Genomic DNA, 14,470 nt, shown 5'->3' with positions numbered 1-14,470 from the left:
GGTTTCTGGAAACCCGGGTCCCTGCTTCAACATCCCAAAAACACAGTTCATTATTATTCATAACAATAGAAATTGATTATTAATTTTTTTTTATTTGAACGATCAATGTATTTTAAAAATGGTTGGTACCCTCCCCTTTCTCTTAGGTTGAGAACCCCCTTTTCAAAATGGCTTGATGTGTCCCTGCCAAGTTGTCCCCTAAATATCCAATCTGTATCTTTGTCTGTTGAGTGTGTCTTATATCTAGACATATCTATCCCCAAGTATGTCCGATTATGAATGTTTCTTTTACTATTCTCGAGAAGAGGCTAAACCGTAGATATGAAATACAGTTATGATTACGGTACCTTTATTAAACTGATACGGGTAAGTAGTTTGAGTTATAATATTGCCTTTATCTTTAGTCTCTTCTCCGGAATCCAACGTTTGCCACAAAATGTCGCCCGTCTTATACCCGTCCATATTGACAACTAAACTGCATACAAGGAGCATGATGAATTGTGTTTTGTAATAAGAATGCACGAAAAAGTCAACTTTGACCTGCTGATCCATATTAGCACATGGATTTAACCGGAATATGCAAAAGAACAACTTTGGCATCTGTAAAATCTATTCACTTGTCAAAGTTTGAACAAAGATACCAAAGTAAGGTTAATTACTAAACGGGTTTCAAGTAAAAAAATCTTATAAATCATAGTTTGAAATTGTCAATAAATATGCTATCCGTTTTTTTTTCATTTAATAATCAATCTTAACAAATCTAGGGTTAAGCATCGGGTGTAAGTTAGTTATTCACATCGGGATACGGCCTGTCTGGATAAGAAACCCCTACGGCCGACGGGGTTTCTTATCAAGACACACATATCCCTCGTTGTATAATTAATCCCTTTCATTCAGTTTGCATAAAAGTAAATATTTAACAACTGCCAGTCTTGTGTTGGTTCTTCTTGTCAGTATTGCAAGGTCAAGAAGGCACTATGTCTTTCTCTTTTTGTGAATTTACTTTTGGTACAAATGAAGCTGATGTTTGTCTCTAATCAAGTTGGTTCTTTCAAAAATTTTCCCTTGGTTCCTTCTAAAAAGTTCTCTTGGTTGTGAAATTAGGTTATATAACATTATCCTTCGCATAATTTCCATAGAGCATCCTGGTAAACGCAGAATTTTCTAAATTCCATCTTATTTCTAGATATTCAGATAGCACGACATTACCATGTTGCTTAAATGCCCTGGAGAAAAGACCCCTATATAAACTTATTTACGACCACTTATGGCATATGAATTGGTGAAAAGCTATATGCTCATCTGGACATCTCAGGTCTAGATTTACTAAGGGGACTTTTTGTCTGGGCGAGGTATATACAATTACAACCAAGTCTTCAGAATTGGGATCTAAGGTTGTGAATCTCTTGCCTTTTTTCTGTACATAAAAGAATGTTTTATGAACTTTTCCCTTTTAAAGTCATAAGAAACGAGTGACTGGTGAAAAATAATGTTCATCCAATTCTTAACTTATGCATGTATATATCATAAATTTAGTCCACTGTGCACGATTTTATCATTTTTTACGCAAATATATCGTATAATCGTCATTTTTGTCGAGCCTGCAACTTTTGTTGCAGATAGCTGGACATAGGGATAGTGATCCGGCGGCGGCGGCGGCGGTGTTAGCTCACTTCTTAAAAGCTTTATATTTTAGAAGGTAGAAGACCTGGATGCTTCATACTTTGTATATAGATGCCTCATGTTACGAACTTTCCGTCAGTCACATGTCCAATGTCCTTGACCTCATTTTCATGGTTCAGTGACTACTTGAAAAAAAAGTTGATTTTTTGTGATGTTAAATTCTCTCTTATTATAAGTAATTGGACAACTATATTTGGTATGTGCGTACCTTGCAAGGTCCTCATGCCTGTCAGACCTGTTCCACTTGACCTCGACCTCATTTCATGGATCAGTGAACAAGGTTAAGTTTTGGTAGTCAAGTCCATATCTCAGATACTATAAGCAATAGGGCTAGTATATTCGGTGTATGGAAGGACTGTAAGGTGTACATGTCCAACTGGCAGGTGTCATCTGACCTTGACCTCATTTTCATGGTTCAGTGGTTATAGTTAAGTTTTTGTGTTTTGGTCTGTTTTTCTTATACTATATGCAATAGGTCTACTATAATTGGTGTAGGGAATGATTGTAAGGTGTACATGTCTAGCTGACAGGTGTCATCTGACCTTGACCTCATTTTTATGGTTCAGTGGTCAAAGTTAAGTTTTTTAGTTTTGGTCTATTTTTCTAATAATTTATGCATTAGGTCAACTATATTTGGTGTATGGAAATATTTTATGATCTATATGTTGGTTACACAGGTTTTATTTGACCTTGACCTCATTTTCACAGTCCATTGCTAAGTTTTAAGTGTTTGTGTTTTGGTCTGTTTTTCTTTATTTATAAGCAATAAGTCAACTATAGTTGTTGTAATGAAGAATTGTTAGCTGTACATGTCTGCCTGGCATGGTTCATCTGACCTTGACCTCATTTTCATGGTTCATTAATCAATGTTTCATTTTCTTGGTTAATGTTGAGTTTATGTGACAGTTGTAATAAAGCTTTATATTTAGGTCTATCAAGATAGTATCAAGTATTAGTAAAGAAGGCGAGACATTTCAGTGTGTTCACTCTTGTTTTTTCTATCTGTCTGTTATGATTTAACAAATATGGCTACTCATTAAATGCCGTGTTTTGAAGCCGAAGTTTACAGATTGTCACCTTATAGTAAATAATCAACAAAAAGCATGGATATTTAGCACGTGTTTAACATATACAATCAGGTGATTGTTTATTTTAATGACAGATTCATGCGTATTGATATCACCAGATTTTTACGAGGAGGGTCACGTTAAGGTCACCATACATACGGAAAATATGTCGGCGAATTGCTTCCTGCCAGCAAGCAATTAAAAATAAGTAAACTTCTTCTAAATGTGGACAAATTAAAGAATTTTCCTCAGAAAAAAAGTATATGTACATAAGTTGTATAATGAAAACTATCCATTTAGTTTTAAAAAACATATGCATATTTTTTTTTAATTTGAGGTTTCATGACTTTAAATTTAACATTATTTTTGTTTAATACTATCTTGCAAATAACCCTCTGCTATAACATATTCTCAGCTGATTGGTCCTTTTTCAACATATTGCAACTGTAAATTTCAATCCCATTCCATCACACATTTCCCTGTGAAATTCACTCTTTCCTCCAATTCTCAAAACACAAAATTAATGTATTCTCATCATGAATATATATGAAATACGAAATACTTGCTTCTGGACTTTTAGACCAATATAAGGTCTGGACCTACGTTGCTGCATGCAATTGATAGTCCCCAGAGTATCACCATCCCAGTAGCCAGTACTTACATGAAAATAACAGACTTTGTGTAATTTGCATAAATTATTCAAAATTAAGGAATGTATCTCCCTTATGCAAAGCTCTGACTCCTTGTCTGACTTTGGCTATACTTTTTTGTCCTTTTTGGTTTTCAGCTCTTTATCCATTTGATAAGCTTTGGATTTTCAATATATTTTGGTCTCGAGCATCACTTAAGGGTATTGATTGTTGAAATGCGCATCAGGTGCAGAAAAAGATATGTACCGTTTATGTTATTATGAACCTGCGTGACCTCAGAATGTGTATTGCTGTCGCATTCCAATGACGTATTGTTTGACCTTATACGAATTCACGATTACTTTTATATATTCTGTTGATTTTAAAAAAAATAATCTTTTGAACAATAAGAATTAAACCAATTTTTTGAAAACAGACAAAATGAACATCAGTATTTTCTACGAATACAATCATCGATCACAAATACAATCATTGATTTCAAAACTTGAATGTTTACATGTGTAACAAAATCAACCATGTCAATTTCAGTATGCATGTTAAGTGAATGCCAAGTTCAGTTCAAAATTCTGAAGCGTAGGACAAGCCGAACACTTCTGTTTCAAATTGGACAATGTTTTGTTATTTGTTTTTACTGTTGACATTAATTGTTATGTTTAAATAGATAATTGTTCACCTTGAGGGTTGTATTATTGTTGACTTTTAGAGATTCTTTTTTTGCGAATCTGTCTTCAGCTGAATGTGTGATTTTAATATTACTACGCAGGCCTCAAGGGATTTTAAATTGAAAATAAAGGCAAAATTTTTGTGTCTTTTAAAGCACAAACAATATACAGAATTAATTCCAGGATAAAGACAATAACTGTTTAGTGTCTTTAAATATCAGCTGTTGTATTTGTACTCAGCTCGAAACAGTAGTAATAGCTTGCATTACACCCGTTTCTTAGCCTAGTACAAATACAGCTGATATTTAAACACAAAACAGTTATTGTCTACATCTCTTACTGTATTGGATGGATTGGAATGCACGAATTATATACAGGAACTATAAAATTTGAAATGTCCAGTTCCCAGGATTTTTTGAAGATTCACTATCCCTTATAATTATGAGAGGAAAATATGCGACAAAACCTGAATTGAACCTTAGACCTTGGGCAACATCAAAAGTATTCATATTTATTTTTAAATGTTTATTTTTGAGATAGAATATCAAAGCAATTTAGATAGTGTTATCATCATACACAATTAATATCTTACATAGTTTATAAATAATAAATATACAGTTCAATGATTCATTGAGATGAATTATATCAATAACTGAGAATGAAACAAAAAAATTGAAAAGAAAAAGAATTATTGAAGATAATTGGTAAAGATGTCATCATAACAAATGACTGAAAGAAAGAAGAAAAATAAAGAAATAAACACTTTTACAGGGTGGGTTATATCACAGTACATTTCATTGTCCAATCAAGGCTCTATATGCAAAAAAAAATAAAATTAAAATCTAAAAACAGATTAACTTTGTCTCTTTTTGATTTATCATGAATATCTAAAATGGTTTACTTAAGTCAGATTGACATAAACAAGCATAGTGTCCATGGAAGGCACTTTCAAAGTGGGGTAACTATTTCTAGAGGCTAATTTACATTTCACTGTACTTGAGAGTTGATACTAAACCTTACATAGTGGAGATTTCAAAGTGCCTTTATATTTTCATGGAACAGCCCTTGAATATGTCTATACTTTATTTATTTTTGGCAATAGAATGAAAACATTTCTTGTAGGAGGAAGTTTTAACTAAATTTATCATGGGCAATGAAAGTAAACAAAAAATAAATCCCTTTATTTTAAAAAAAACAGTAGATATCATTTTTACTATTTCATGAAGTCCATACTAAACTTGTATACATATAATATCTACACAAGTAATCCAACACTGATTAGCCACATGTTTGAACATACCCTCTACATCTATAAAACAGATCAATGTCAGATAAAAAAAAACTTCCAATTTTTTTTAAAACTTTTATAACAATCTAGTTTACATATAAATAAGAAACAAAAAGAAATTTGACATGCAATTCACACATCTTCTTCTACAAACAACACATTTGGTCTTTCATGCATGATCTAGCCACATAAACATCTATTTTCACACAATTTTTCCACATACATTATCCCAATCAAGCAAACAACATGCTACCTTTGAATACACACACCAGCACTACATTTGCAAGGCAAGATTTTCATGATCCCTGGAGAAAACATAAATTGGCATGAAAAAATCTTTTTTTGTTTACACCAAATTTTGTGGAAAGAGGAAAAATTGCCTTTTCATGAAATTCAATTTGTCTGTGTACATTTTTGTTAGAAAATGAATATTTTAATTTGTGGTTACTCTGTACCAAGGAAATACAAGAAAATTGGTTTTCAACAAATAATAAAGAATCCATAATAACTGAAATGTATCTGTGAAAAGTTTGAACTTATTAAATTAAAATCGATAATAAGTCATACTATCAAGGGTGTAAATCTCAAATTTATTCTTTTTTAAAATTTAAATTAATAAAAAAAACTTCCTACATTATCATGTTTATGATCTTTTAATATTTTAATAAAATTTCACGTCAAGAGGGGTAAATCTTCACACACCTTAAAAAAAAAAATCACCCAGCAAATGTAGCATCTATCAACTTCAAATTCCATACAAAATATTGTTGCTTCAAGCAATACAAAAAATCTTTCAAATCTCTTTTATAATACATCCTTTCAACTTCATTAATGATACATTCATGATTCTTGTAAACTTATGTTTTTATCATGCTAAATAACATGATTTTCTGTAGGAAATTTTTTCAATCAACACCTTTTTTTCCTTTTTTAATGTACCTCTACGATACTAGACAAAGACATTGTATTCCATCTTATACAAAATCTATATTAATTTGATGTCTCATTTTTTGCAGAATATACGAAACCTAAATCATATCTCAGCATCACTGACAAAAATCAAATTGTTGCGGATGGACCAGTACTTAAATGCAGCAGCTGCACACATAATATAATCACATCTTCTTTCTCTACCAATTCAACACAACTGAACCAGGTCGCATAATGGGTGAGTCCCAGTGTGCTGAGCTTGTACGTTTGTTAAATCTGGCCTTCTTCTTGACAAAAAGTTCATTGAGATCTGGAGGTGATATTTCATCAAACATGCTCTCTAAGTCTGGAGGATGATAATGTTGGTTTATCAAAGCAGCCTTCAGATTTGGACCTAGAAAAATAAAAATAAAACTTCATTTTAAAAACTTTCCCATTTAAAAAGGTATAAATCTAAATACTATTAATTCAATAGTTTCAAGATGTTTTTATCATTTTGATATTGAAATGGGAGATATCTCAAAATCAAAAAGAATATTTCAAATTTCGATAGCTTCATTTGTACCCCCGACGAGAGATCAATCAATATAAACGATGCAATAGAACAATCAAATCTTACTGTAATGTAGTAACATTAACATTGTGACATAGGAAATATACAGGTAAATACACAATTATGAAAGTTGTCTATAAGCCCTATTTGTTTCTCTGTAGACTGGTGATGTTCAATATGATTGTCTTTTTCCTTTAGAATTTTTTTTTAGTATTTAAAAACAAATGATGCGTTCGTACCAGAATACATATAAAAAGTGGAAGGGCTATTCTATTAAAATGTCTGTGGAAGGGTAGCAAGAAATTTATATACTGAATGTGGGTCATGTGTCTTTGTTCAGTATATGTCTATTACCATTATGCAAAATTATCTTAAACAAGAATGTGTCCCCAGTACATGGATGCCCCATCCGCACTATCATTTTCTATGTTCAGTGGACCGTGAAAATGGGATTACAATTAGAAATATCATATCATAGGGAACATGTGTACTAAGTTTCAAGTTGATTGGACTTCAACTTCATCAAAAACTACCTCGACCAAAAACTTTAACCTGAAGAGGGACAGACGGTTGAATGAACAGACGGACAGACTCACAGACCAGAAAACATAATGGCCATAAATGGGGCACAAAAATTGTTCTTAGTTACAGGGATATTTTGAAAGTTCCTTCCAACCCTCCCAAATACATTTTAATGGAATAGCCCTGAAGTTCTTTCTATTTTTAATACCTGAGGCCCATGGAGGAATCCTTTTCTTTGGAGCATCTTCATCGTCGGTTGAATCATCAGATTTCAACCCTGATATGTCATAGGTTTCAAAAGTACTAGGTTTGTAGGTTTTACTTTTAGCTGGAGTCATATCATATCTAAAAAATAAGAAAAACATTATGAGAGTAATAATTCATACATACATACAAGTCCATACCTTGACCTATAACAGTTTACTTTTATAAATTGTTACTTGGATGGAGAGTCGTCTCATTGGCACTCATACCATATCTTCTTATATCTATATAGCCCATTACATTTTGCTGGTCTGATTTTTCATCAAGTATTCAAAAAATATAACTTCACTTATTTGTTAAACACTTTTAGTGCTGTTCCACCAAAGCTTACAAGGAACCCACAAGACAATATGATATTTACAGATAATTCAAACTATGGGAGGATGTATGACAATTTGGCATTTTGGTTGATTTTGTATAAAAAAAACTGAAACACAATTTCAGATTATAGTTAAATGTCATTTCTTACATTTTAACACATTCAAAATCAAATGCAATTCTCATAAATGTTGTTGTAAAAAAGTGAAATATATTGCAAGTAATTTAAAAGTTTAAAATGTGACTAATTTCATGAAACTATTCATCTTGTTGTTTATTTCATTAATAAAAACATGACATTAATTTCAAAGGAAAGTAAACAACATTAGAATTGTTCATGCTTCTTGAAATCTAGCTGAAAACAGGGCTTATACATTAAACAAATTCAACCAAATTGTTTTTATTATTAAACACTTACGAGTCTGGATTATGAGGTTTACTACTAGTATAAGTCTGTGTTGTATTCAGGCCAGCTATAGCACTTGTGTAAGCAGCCCTAAGAATTTCTTCTTTGGTATTTTTCAAGCTTGTATTGTGATTATTGATAATCTGCTTCACAGCTTCATCCCGTTCTTTTAGGTCAGCTCTTAGTTTTTCTTCCTCTGCAAGTCTTTTCTTTTCCTGAAAGCAAAAAATAGAGAGATTCTTTTGAGATAAACAATATAATACTAAGACAATACATACTATTGACTTTCTTTCCACTATTAAAAGTCTCATCTTCACCCGATTAATTATAAAGTTTCAAATGTACTGTTAAAAGTTTTACTACAAGTATGAAGATACTGTATTCCAATTAGAATAATAACTCAGTATTTATAACATCAAGTTCTGATGCTAAAGTATGGCAAGGCCACATAAAATATTCTCATAAGCTCGGTAGGGCCTACTTATCCGAATAATAGCTTTCACTCACAGTGTCAACATCCCAATTTGTTTTAACAGCAGGGAATTTGCACATTTAAAAGTCTAACTAATACACATTAAAGACTTTACAATAACTTTACCCATTTCCACGAAACCAAATTATGCAGTGCCATAAGGACATGTATTGTGTAATTTTATGAAGGACAATAAAATTATTGTTTTGTTATTCATCATTTTTTCCAATGCCTTATCAAAACTAAATTAACCCTATGTTGAGTTGTATCAACAATTATGTATTCCTCTTGACCATGAAACAGTATATTTGGTATGTAATATCATCTATTCATCTACCCAATCCCATGTAAACAACTAGTGAAACCTGGCTAAACAGAACTTCTTCGGGACTTCAATTTGGTTCGGTTTTATCAGATTCATAACGCATACAATTTGATATGACGGTGCTTAAGAATATGCTTGGTTTATACAGGTTTTCAGTTTAGGCAGGTTTCACTGTATAAATAATCATTTCATTTATGAAGGAATCTATATACTCCAATTATGAAATAGAATAATTTGAATATTTATGTATTTTTACCAGTTCCTTGATCTTTTCCATTCTTTCTTTCAATAGCTGGTCTTTTTGTTTCTTCTGTTCCAATGCTTGCTTTTCTCTTGTAGCCTTCTCTAGAGCCATTTGTTTTTCCCTAGCAATGAAAATAATCAATAAAAAATGTTAAATGTTTATAAAACTACAGAAATTATTATCAAGGTTTTTTTTATATCCTCTTCTTTTTTGAAATTTTGAAATGTTCATTCAAAGGAAAATGAACTTGTTTTTTTCTGGGAACAAATACTGTACAGTTCCTAGAGTTAAAATATTCAGGAGTGTTGTAAAACATACCTAAGAATTAGTATGGTTTAAAATTTTTAAAATCAAGCAAAAAACTAAATAATATTCAGGCCACAACAATTTAATTTCTTGTTCTACGGATTTTTTTACTTCAAAAATTGGGGCTAGCGAGCCATTTGAAAATTTTAATGAAAAAATATTTAATTTGCAAATTTTTGAGGCGAAGCTTGAAAAGTAAAGGCGAGCGATAATTTTTTTTTTGTACACATAAATTAATAGATTTTGACAATATTGATCAAAACAAGATGGTATAAAACTTGATTTATCACTTGTACTTTGACATTTCTTTAATTTATGAAGTGTTTTTTCCCCCGGTTCACCAAGAAATGATTGAATAATTATTTCAACTGCTTTAAATGATCTCCATTGAATTGTCATAGATGTATTTCCTCCTTCACCGGACATGACTTATAACAAGCAACATGCAGCAATCTTGCAAGAAGCAGGAACTGCTCATAGTCAGCTTTCCAGAACAAGTATGTTCACTTCCAGTTTTTTTGGGTTCGAGCTGTTGGTTGGTGTGTGTACATTTTAGTTTTTTGTGTTATATGTTGGTCATCTGTCTCTGTCATTTTGGTGTTCTCGGTTTAGTTCTTTTTTTTTTGCACTTTGCATATATAAACAAGAATGTGTCCAAAGTACACGGATGCCCCACTTGCACTATCCTTTTCCATGTTCCATGGACCGTGAAATTGGGTAATAATCTAATTTGGCATTAAAATTAGAAAGATTATACTATAGAGAACATATGTACTAAGTTTCAAGTTGATTGGACTTCAATTTCATCAAAAACTACCTTGACCAAAAACTTTAAGGGCTATTCCAGAAAAAAATGTATGGGGGGGTTGGAAGGCACATTATATTAATAATACATTGGTGATTGGTATCAGAGCAACTTTTCACACTGTAATGCACTATAATTCTCAATTACAATTGTCTGGGTGGGGGGTGCTGACAAAAACTGCCTTCCAACCCCCCCATACATTTTTTTCTGGAATAGCCCTAACCTGAAACTCGCACTTTCATTTTCTATGTTCAGTGGACCGTGAAATTGGGGTCAAATGTCTAATTTGGCTTTAAAATTAAAAAGATCATATCATAAGCAACAAGTGATCTAAGTTTCAAGTTGATTGGACTTCAGCTTCATCAAAAACTACCTTGACCAAAAACCTTAACCTGAACGGACACACAGACGAACGGATGGACGAACGAACGGAGCCACAGACCAGAAAACATAATGCCCCTCTACTATCGTAGGTGGGGCATAAAATAAAATGTAGTATAAGTGCCAATGAGACAATTCTCCATCCAAGTCATTGGTTGGGAACAACCCCCTAAATGTTATAAATATTCCTTTAATGAGGGATAATTTCAAGTTATATACAGTATTTTTTTTGTCTATTATATCTATGATTATTCTAACAACGAAAATCAGCATGATCTTGATGGGGAAGGTAAGTAAGGGGGGAGGAAACCAATGTTAATATCTTTTTATAATATTTATCCAAAAAAATTGGTGTGGGAAATAGACACAATTACATTTCAGGATGCGGGAAGCTGAATTTTAAAAAAAAAAAAATTTTCATTTAGGGCTATTCCAGAAAGAAATGTATGTTGGGGGGGGTGGGGGGGGGGAGGGGGAGGCATGTTTCAAATGCACTATAATTCTCAATAACAGTTGTCTGGGTGGCGGGTGCTGACAAAAAATGCCTTCCAACCCCCCATACATTTTTTTCTGGAATAGCCCTTAGAAAAAATTAAGTGAGGGCGGATCCATTGAACAAGGAATTAAATTGGTGTGGCCTGCGTATCTTTTAAATTTTTTTTGTCATAATGACATTGTATGAAATATTCACTGCTGGATGGCTAGTAACCAACAATTAGTCAAATAGCTTCGTGTTTTCTCTAAACTGAAGAAACTAAAGCAAACCTTTCTTCTCTGATCTTTTGTTGCTCCTTTGCCTTTTCTTCCTCTCTTGCTTCCCTTTCTTCCTGTCTTTCCTTATCTAAAGCTGCCATTGCTGCAACCCTTTCTTCATACTTTCTCTTTTCTTCTGCTACTTTTTTCTGTCTTTCTTGTTCCTCAAAATCTTTCTTCCTAACCATCACCTCCTTCAACATTCTATTTTCTTCCTCCTGGTAAAAAATTATCAAAATTCTTGAATGCTGATACAAGATTTACCCAAAAAAAAAAAAATCACCATTTTCATACTTTTGCAAAAGGATTTCTTCAGCATAATTCAAAAGTTAAAATGACCACATGACCACACATGAAGACCGTAGGCAAGATGCACTAGATTTTAAAAAAATCAGTAAACACTGAACACATTAGCAATCTTTCAAGGAAAAAAATAAAAACAAAACCAAAACAAATAATATTGACCGTAAGGTTTCACTATCAACATTTAAACTGTAGTAGATATATTTAAAGAAAATTTGAACTTCTTAAACATATATACAATTTAGACTTTTGATATATAAAATCAAATAGCTGTATTAAATTTTCATTTTTTATACAATCTATAACAGTCTGAAATCCTTATTTTAACCAAAAACTTTAATCATAAAATGCATCTGAAAATTTCATAAACAAAAAGTATAAAATTCTTATTAGGTTGTTTGCACTTTTGTCACTCTTAAATACCTGAAGCTGTATTTTCTGCTGTCGTTCATCTTCCTCTCGTTTTCTTCTTTCTTCTGCCTCATACAACTTCTTCACTCTATCAAAAAAAATAATGAAAGCTTAAGAAGGTATGGAATTCTTATATTTTGAAGAATATAAACAGCAATTTGACTCAATTTAAAAATCAACAAAATAATTTTTTCTGTTTATTGATGATTTTCAGAAGACGAATTTTCTTATTAAATACCTCTATTGATAAAGACTGAAACAATGTTCTTGAAGTTAATGAACAGAAAATTTGCTGTGTCGTCTTGACTGTATTCAAAAAATTTTACAACGTGATATGTATTTGCAATGTACATTGTTGTGACTCCCCCTTCTGACGCACACATTGGCAATATTTGCATTATAGCGCCTTCCAATGTTTTGTATTATGAGACAATTCACAATTCAATCTCTTCTGTACCTCAAGTGTTGTTTTTCTTGGTCCTCTTTTGCTTTTTCTTCCTTTTGTTTTTCAGTCAGATGTCTCTTTTCTTCTAATTTCTTCATTAACTTTTCTCTAATTTCTTGATCTCTCTTTGCTTTCTGTTCTCTTGCATCAGCAACTTTCTTCATCTTTTCATCATTTTTCCTACAAAAACAAAAAAAAAAGACATAAGGACGAAAGAACAGATACTTAGCTGAATAGTTTACACTATTTTTTGGTAAAATGTCAAATTGAATTATGATCTACAATGTATATATGAATCTCTTAGTTCGAACCTGTTGATGCCAGGGTGATCAATATCATATAGAAGGATGATACAACGTTGCAAAACATTTAAGGGATTAATAAAAGAAACATAGTAGTCATATTCAACAAAGATACAAGAACTTAAAAAAACAAGTGAAACTGTGAGCTACTGCTCACTGATGATACCCCCGCCGCAAGTGGATAATATTAATAGTGTAAAAATATGCAAGTGTTCGGTAAACAGGAAGTTGTCGAGTGATGAATCTGAAAACGCATCACACTGTATAGCTGACTTATAAAAATCCTGAAACCAAATTTCAGAAATCCTTGTATTGTAGTTCCTGAGAAAAATGTGACGAAAATTTTCAACTTGGCTATCATGTGTAAAATCAGACAAGTGTTCGTTAAACAGGAAGTTGTCAAGTGATGAATCTGAAAACGCACCACACGGTATGGCTGACATATATAAATGTTGATACCAAATTACAGAAAGGGTGGATGTGTAGTTCCTGAGAAAAATGTGACGAAAGTTTCATGGGACGGACTGACTGACGGACGGACTGACGGACTGATGGACGGACAGACAGAGGTAAAACAGTATACCCCCCCTTTTTTAAAGCGGGGGTATAATAATAAGTGAATTTTTAGTTATCTTTATGTGCAAAAAAATAAGAGAACAATCTGTTCCATAAAATAGTCAATTCAAGTGTAAATTATACACAAATGTACCAACAATCATTTTCAGATCTGTAGGCATAGCCAAAAAGCAAGGAAAAGACCAAAGTTCATAGCTAGCTATATTTTTTGACCACATAGTGGTAGGAGGGCATACAAATTAAAGAACTAAAAGAACATTCAAGAAACAAAATTCAAAATGGATATTTTACATACTTTCTTTGTTCTTCTATCTTCTGATGCATTTCCACTTGTCTTCTTTGTAATCTTTCCTGCTCTTTTCTCTCTTTCTCCAACAGATCTCTCTTTCTTTGCTCATGTGCTTGCTGTAATTTTGTAAAACATTGATATTAAAAAAGAAATGATAATTTCTTAAAACATTTTAACCATAATCCAATAAAGAATTTATTGCCTTTTGGTGTGGTCTATTTATAAGTATGCCATGAGGGTCATTTCTTTTTCTTTACATTATTTAAAGAATGCATACACTTTGAATCATTTAGAAATGTATCTATGAATGAAAAGTGATGTCAGATATACATGAATGAGTATAAACCCAAAAACATTTATTAACAATAGACATCTATTTAATATACCAATCTCTAAATATAATACAATCAAAGATCTGCTACCAACACAAAAATCTTCAAATAACACAAACAATGACATGATGTAAAAAAAACCCTGACAAACTTCCCAACTTGAAAAAAGCACCCTCTGTTTTA

General features: G+C 32.1%; 1 protein-coding gene across 2 annotated transcripts in view; it reads right to left on the bottom strand.

Annotated features, from left to right (window-relative positions):
* Nucleotides 1–6,091: 6,091 nt before the first annotated feature.
* The window catches only part of LOC143047414 (uncharacterized), a 36,506-nt gene continuing 28,127 nt past the window's right edge, over nt 6,092–14,470 (bottom strand). For both annotated transcript variants that reach the window (XM_076220454.1, XM_076220455.1), the window contains exons 12-19: nt 13,962–14,071; nt 12,801–12,968; nt 12,356–12,431; nt 11,642–11,847; nt 9,397–9,505; nt 8,356–8,558; nt 7,564–7,700; nt 6,092–6,674 (exon numbers count right to left, since the gene is read on the bottom strand). In XM_076220454.1, coding sequence (XP_076076569.1) covers nt 6,481–6,674; nt 7,564–7,700; nt 8,356–8,558; nt 9,397–9,505; nt 11,642–11,847; nt 12,356–12,431; nt 12,801–12,968; nt 13,962–14,071 — 1,203 coding nt within the window. In that variant the 3' untranslated portion in view covers nt 6,092–6,480. The remainder of the gene's footprint in view (nt 6,675–7,563; nt 7,701–8,355; nt 8,559–9,396; nt 9,506–11,641; nt 11,848–12,355; nt 12,432–12,800; nt 12,969–13,961; nt 14,072–14,470) is intronic.

The sequence above is a fragment of the Mytilus galloprovincialis genome, chromosome 10, assembly GCF_965363235.1.
Source record: "Mytilus galloprovincialis chromosome 10, xbMytGall1.hap1.1, whole genome shotgun sequence".
In the NCBI taxonomy this organism is placed as follows: Eukaryota; Metazoa; Mollusca; class Bivalvia; order Mytilida; family Mytilidae; genus Mytilus; species Mytilus galloprovincialis.
Note: the sequence above shows the minus strand (reverse complement) of the source record. Positions and strands in the feature narration are given on the sequence as shown.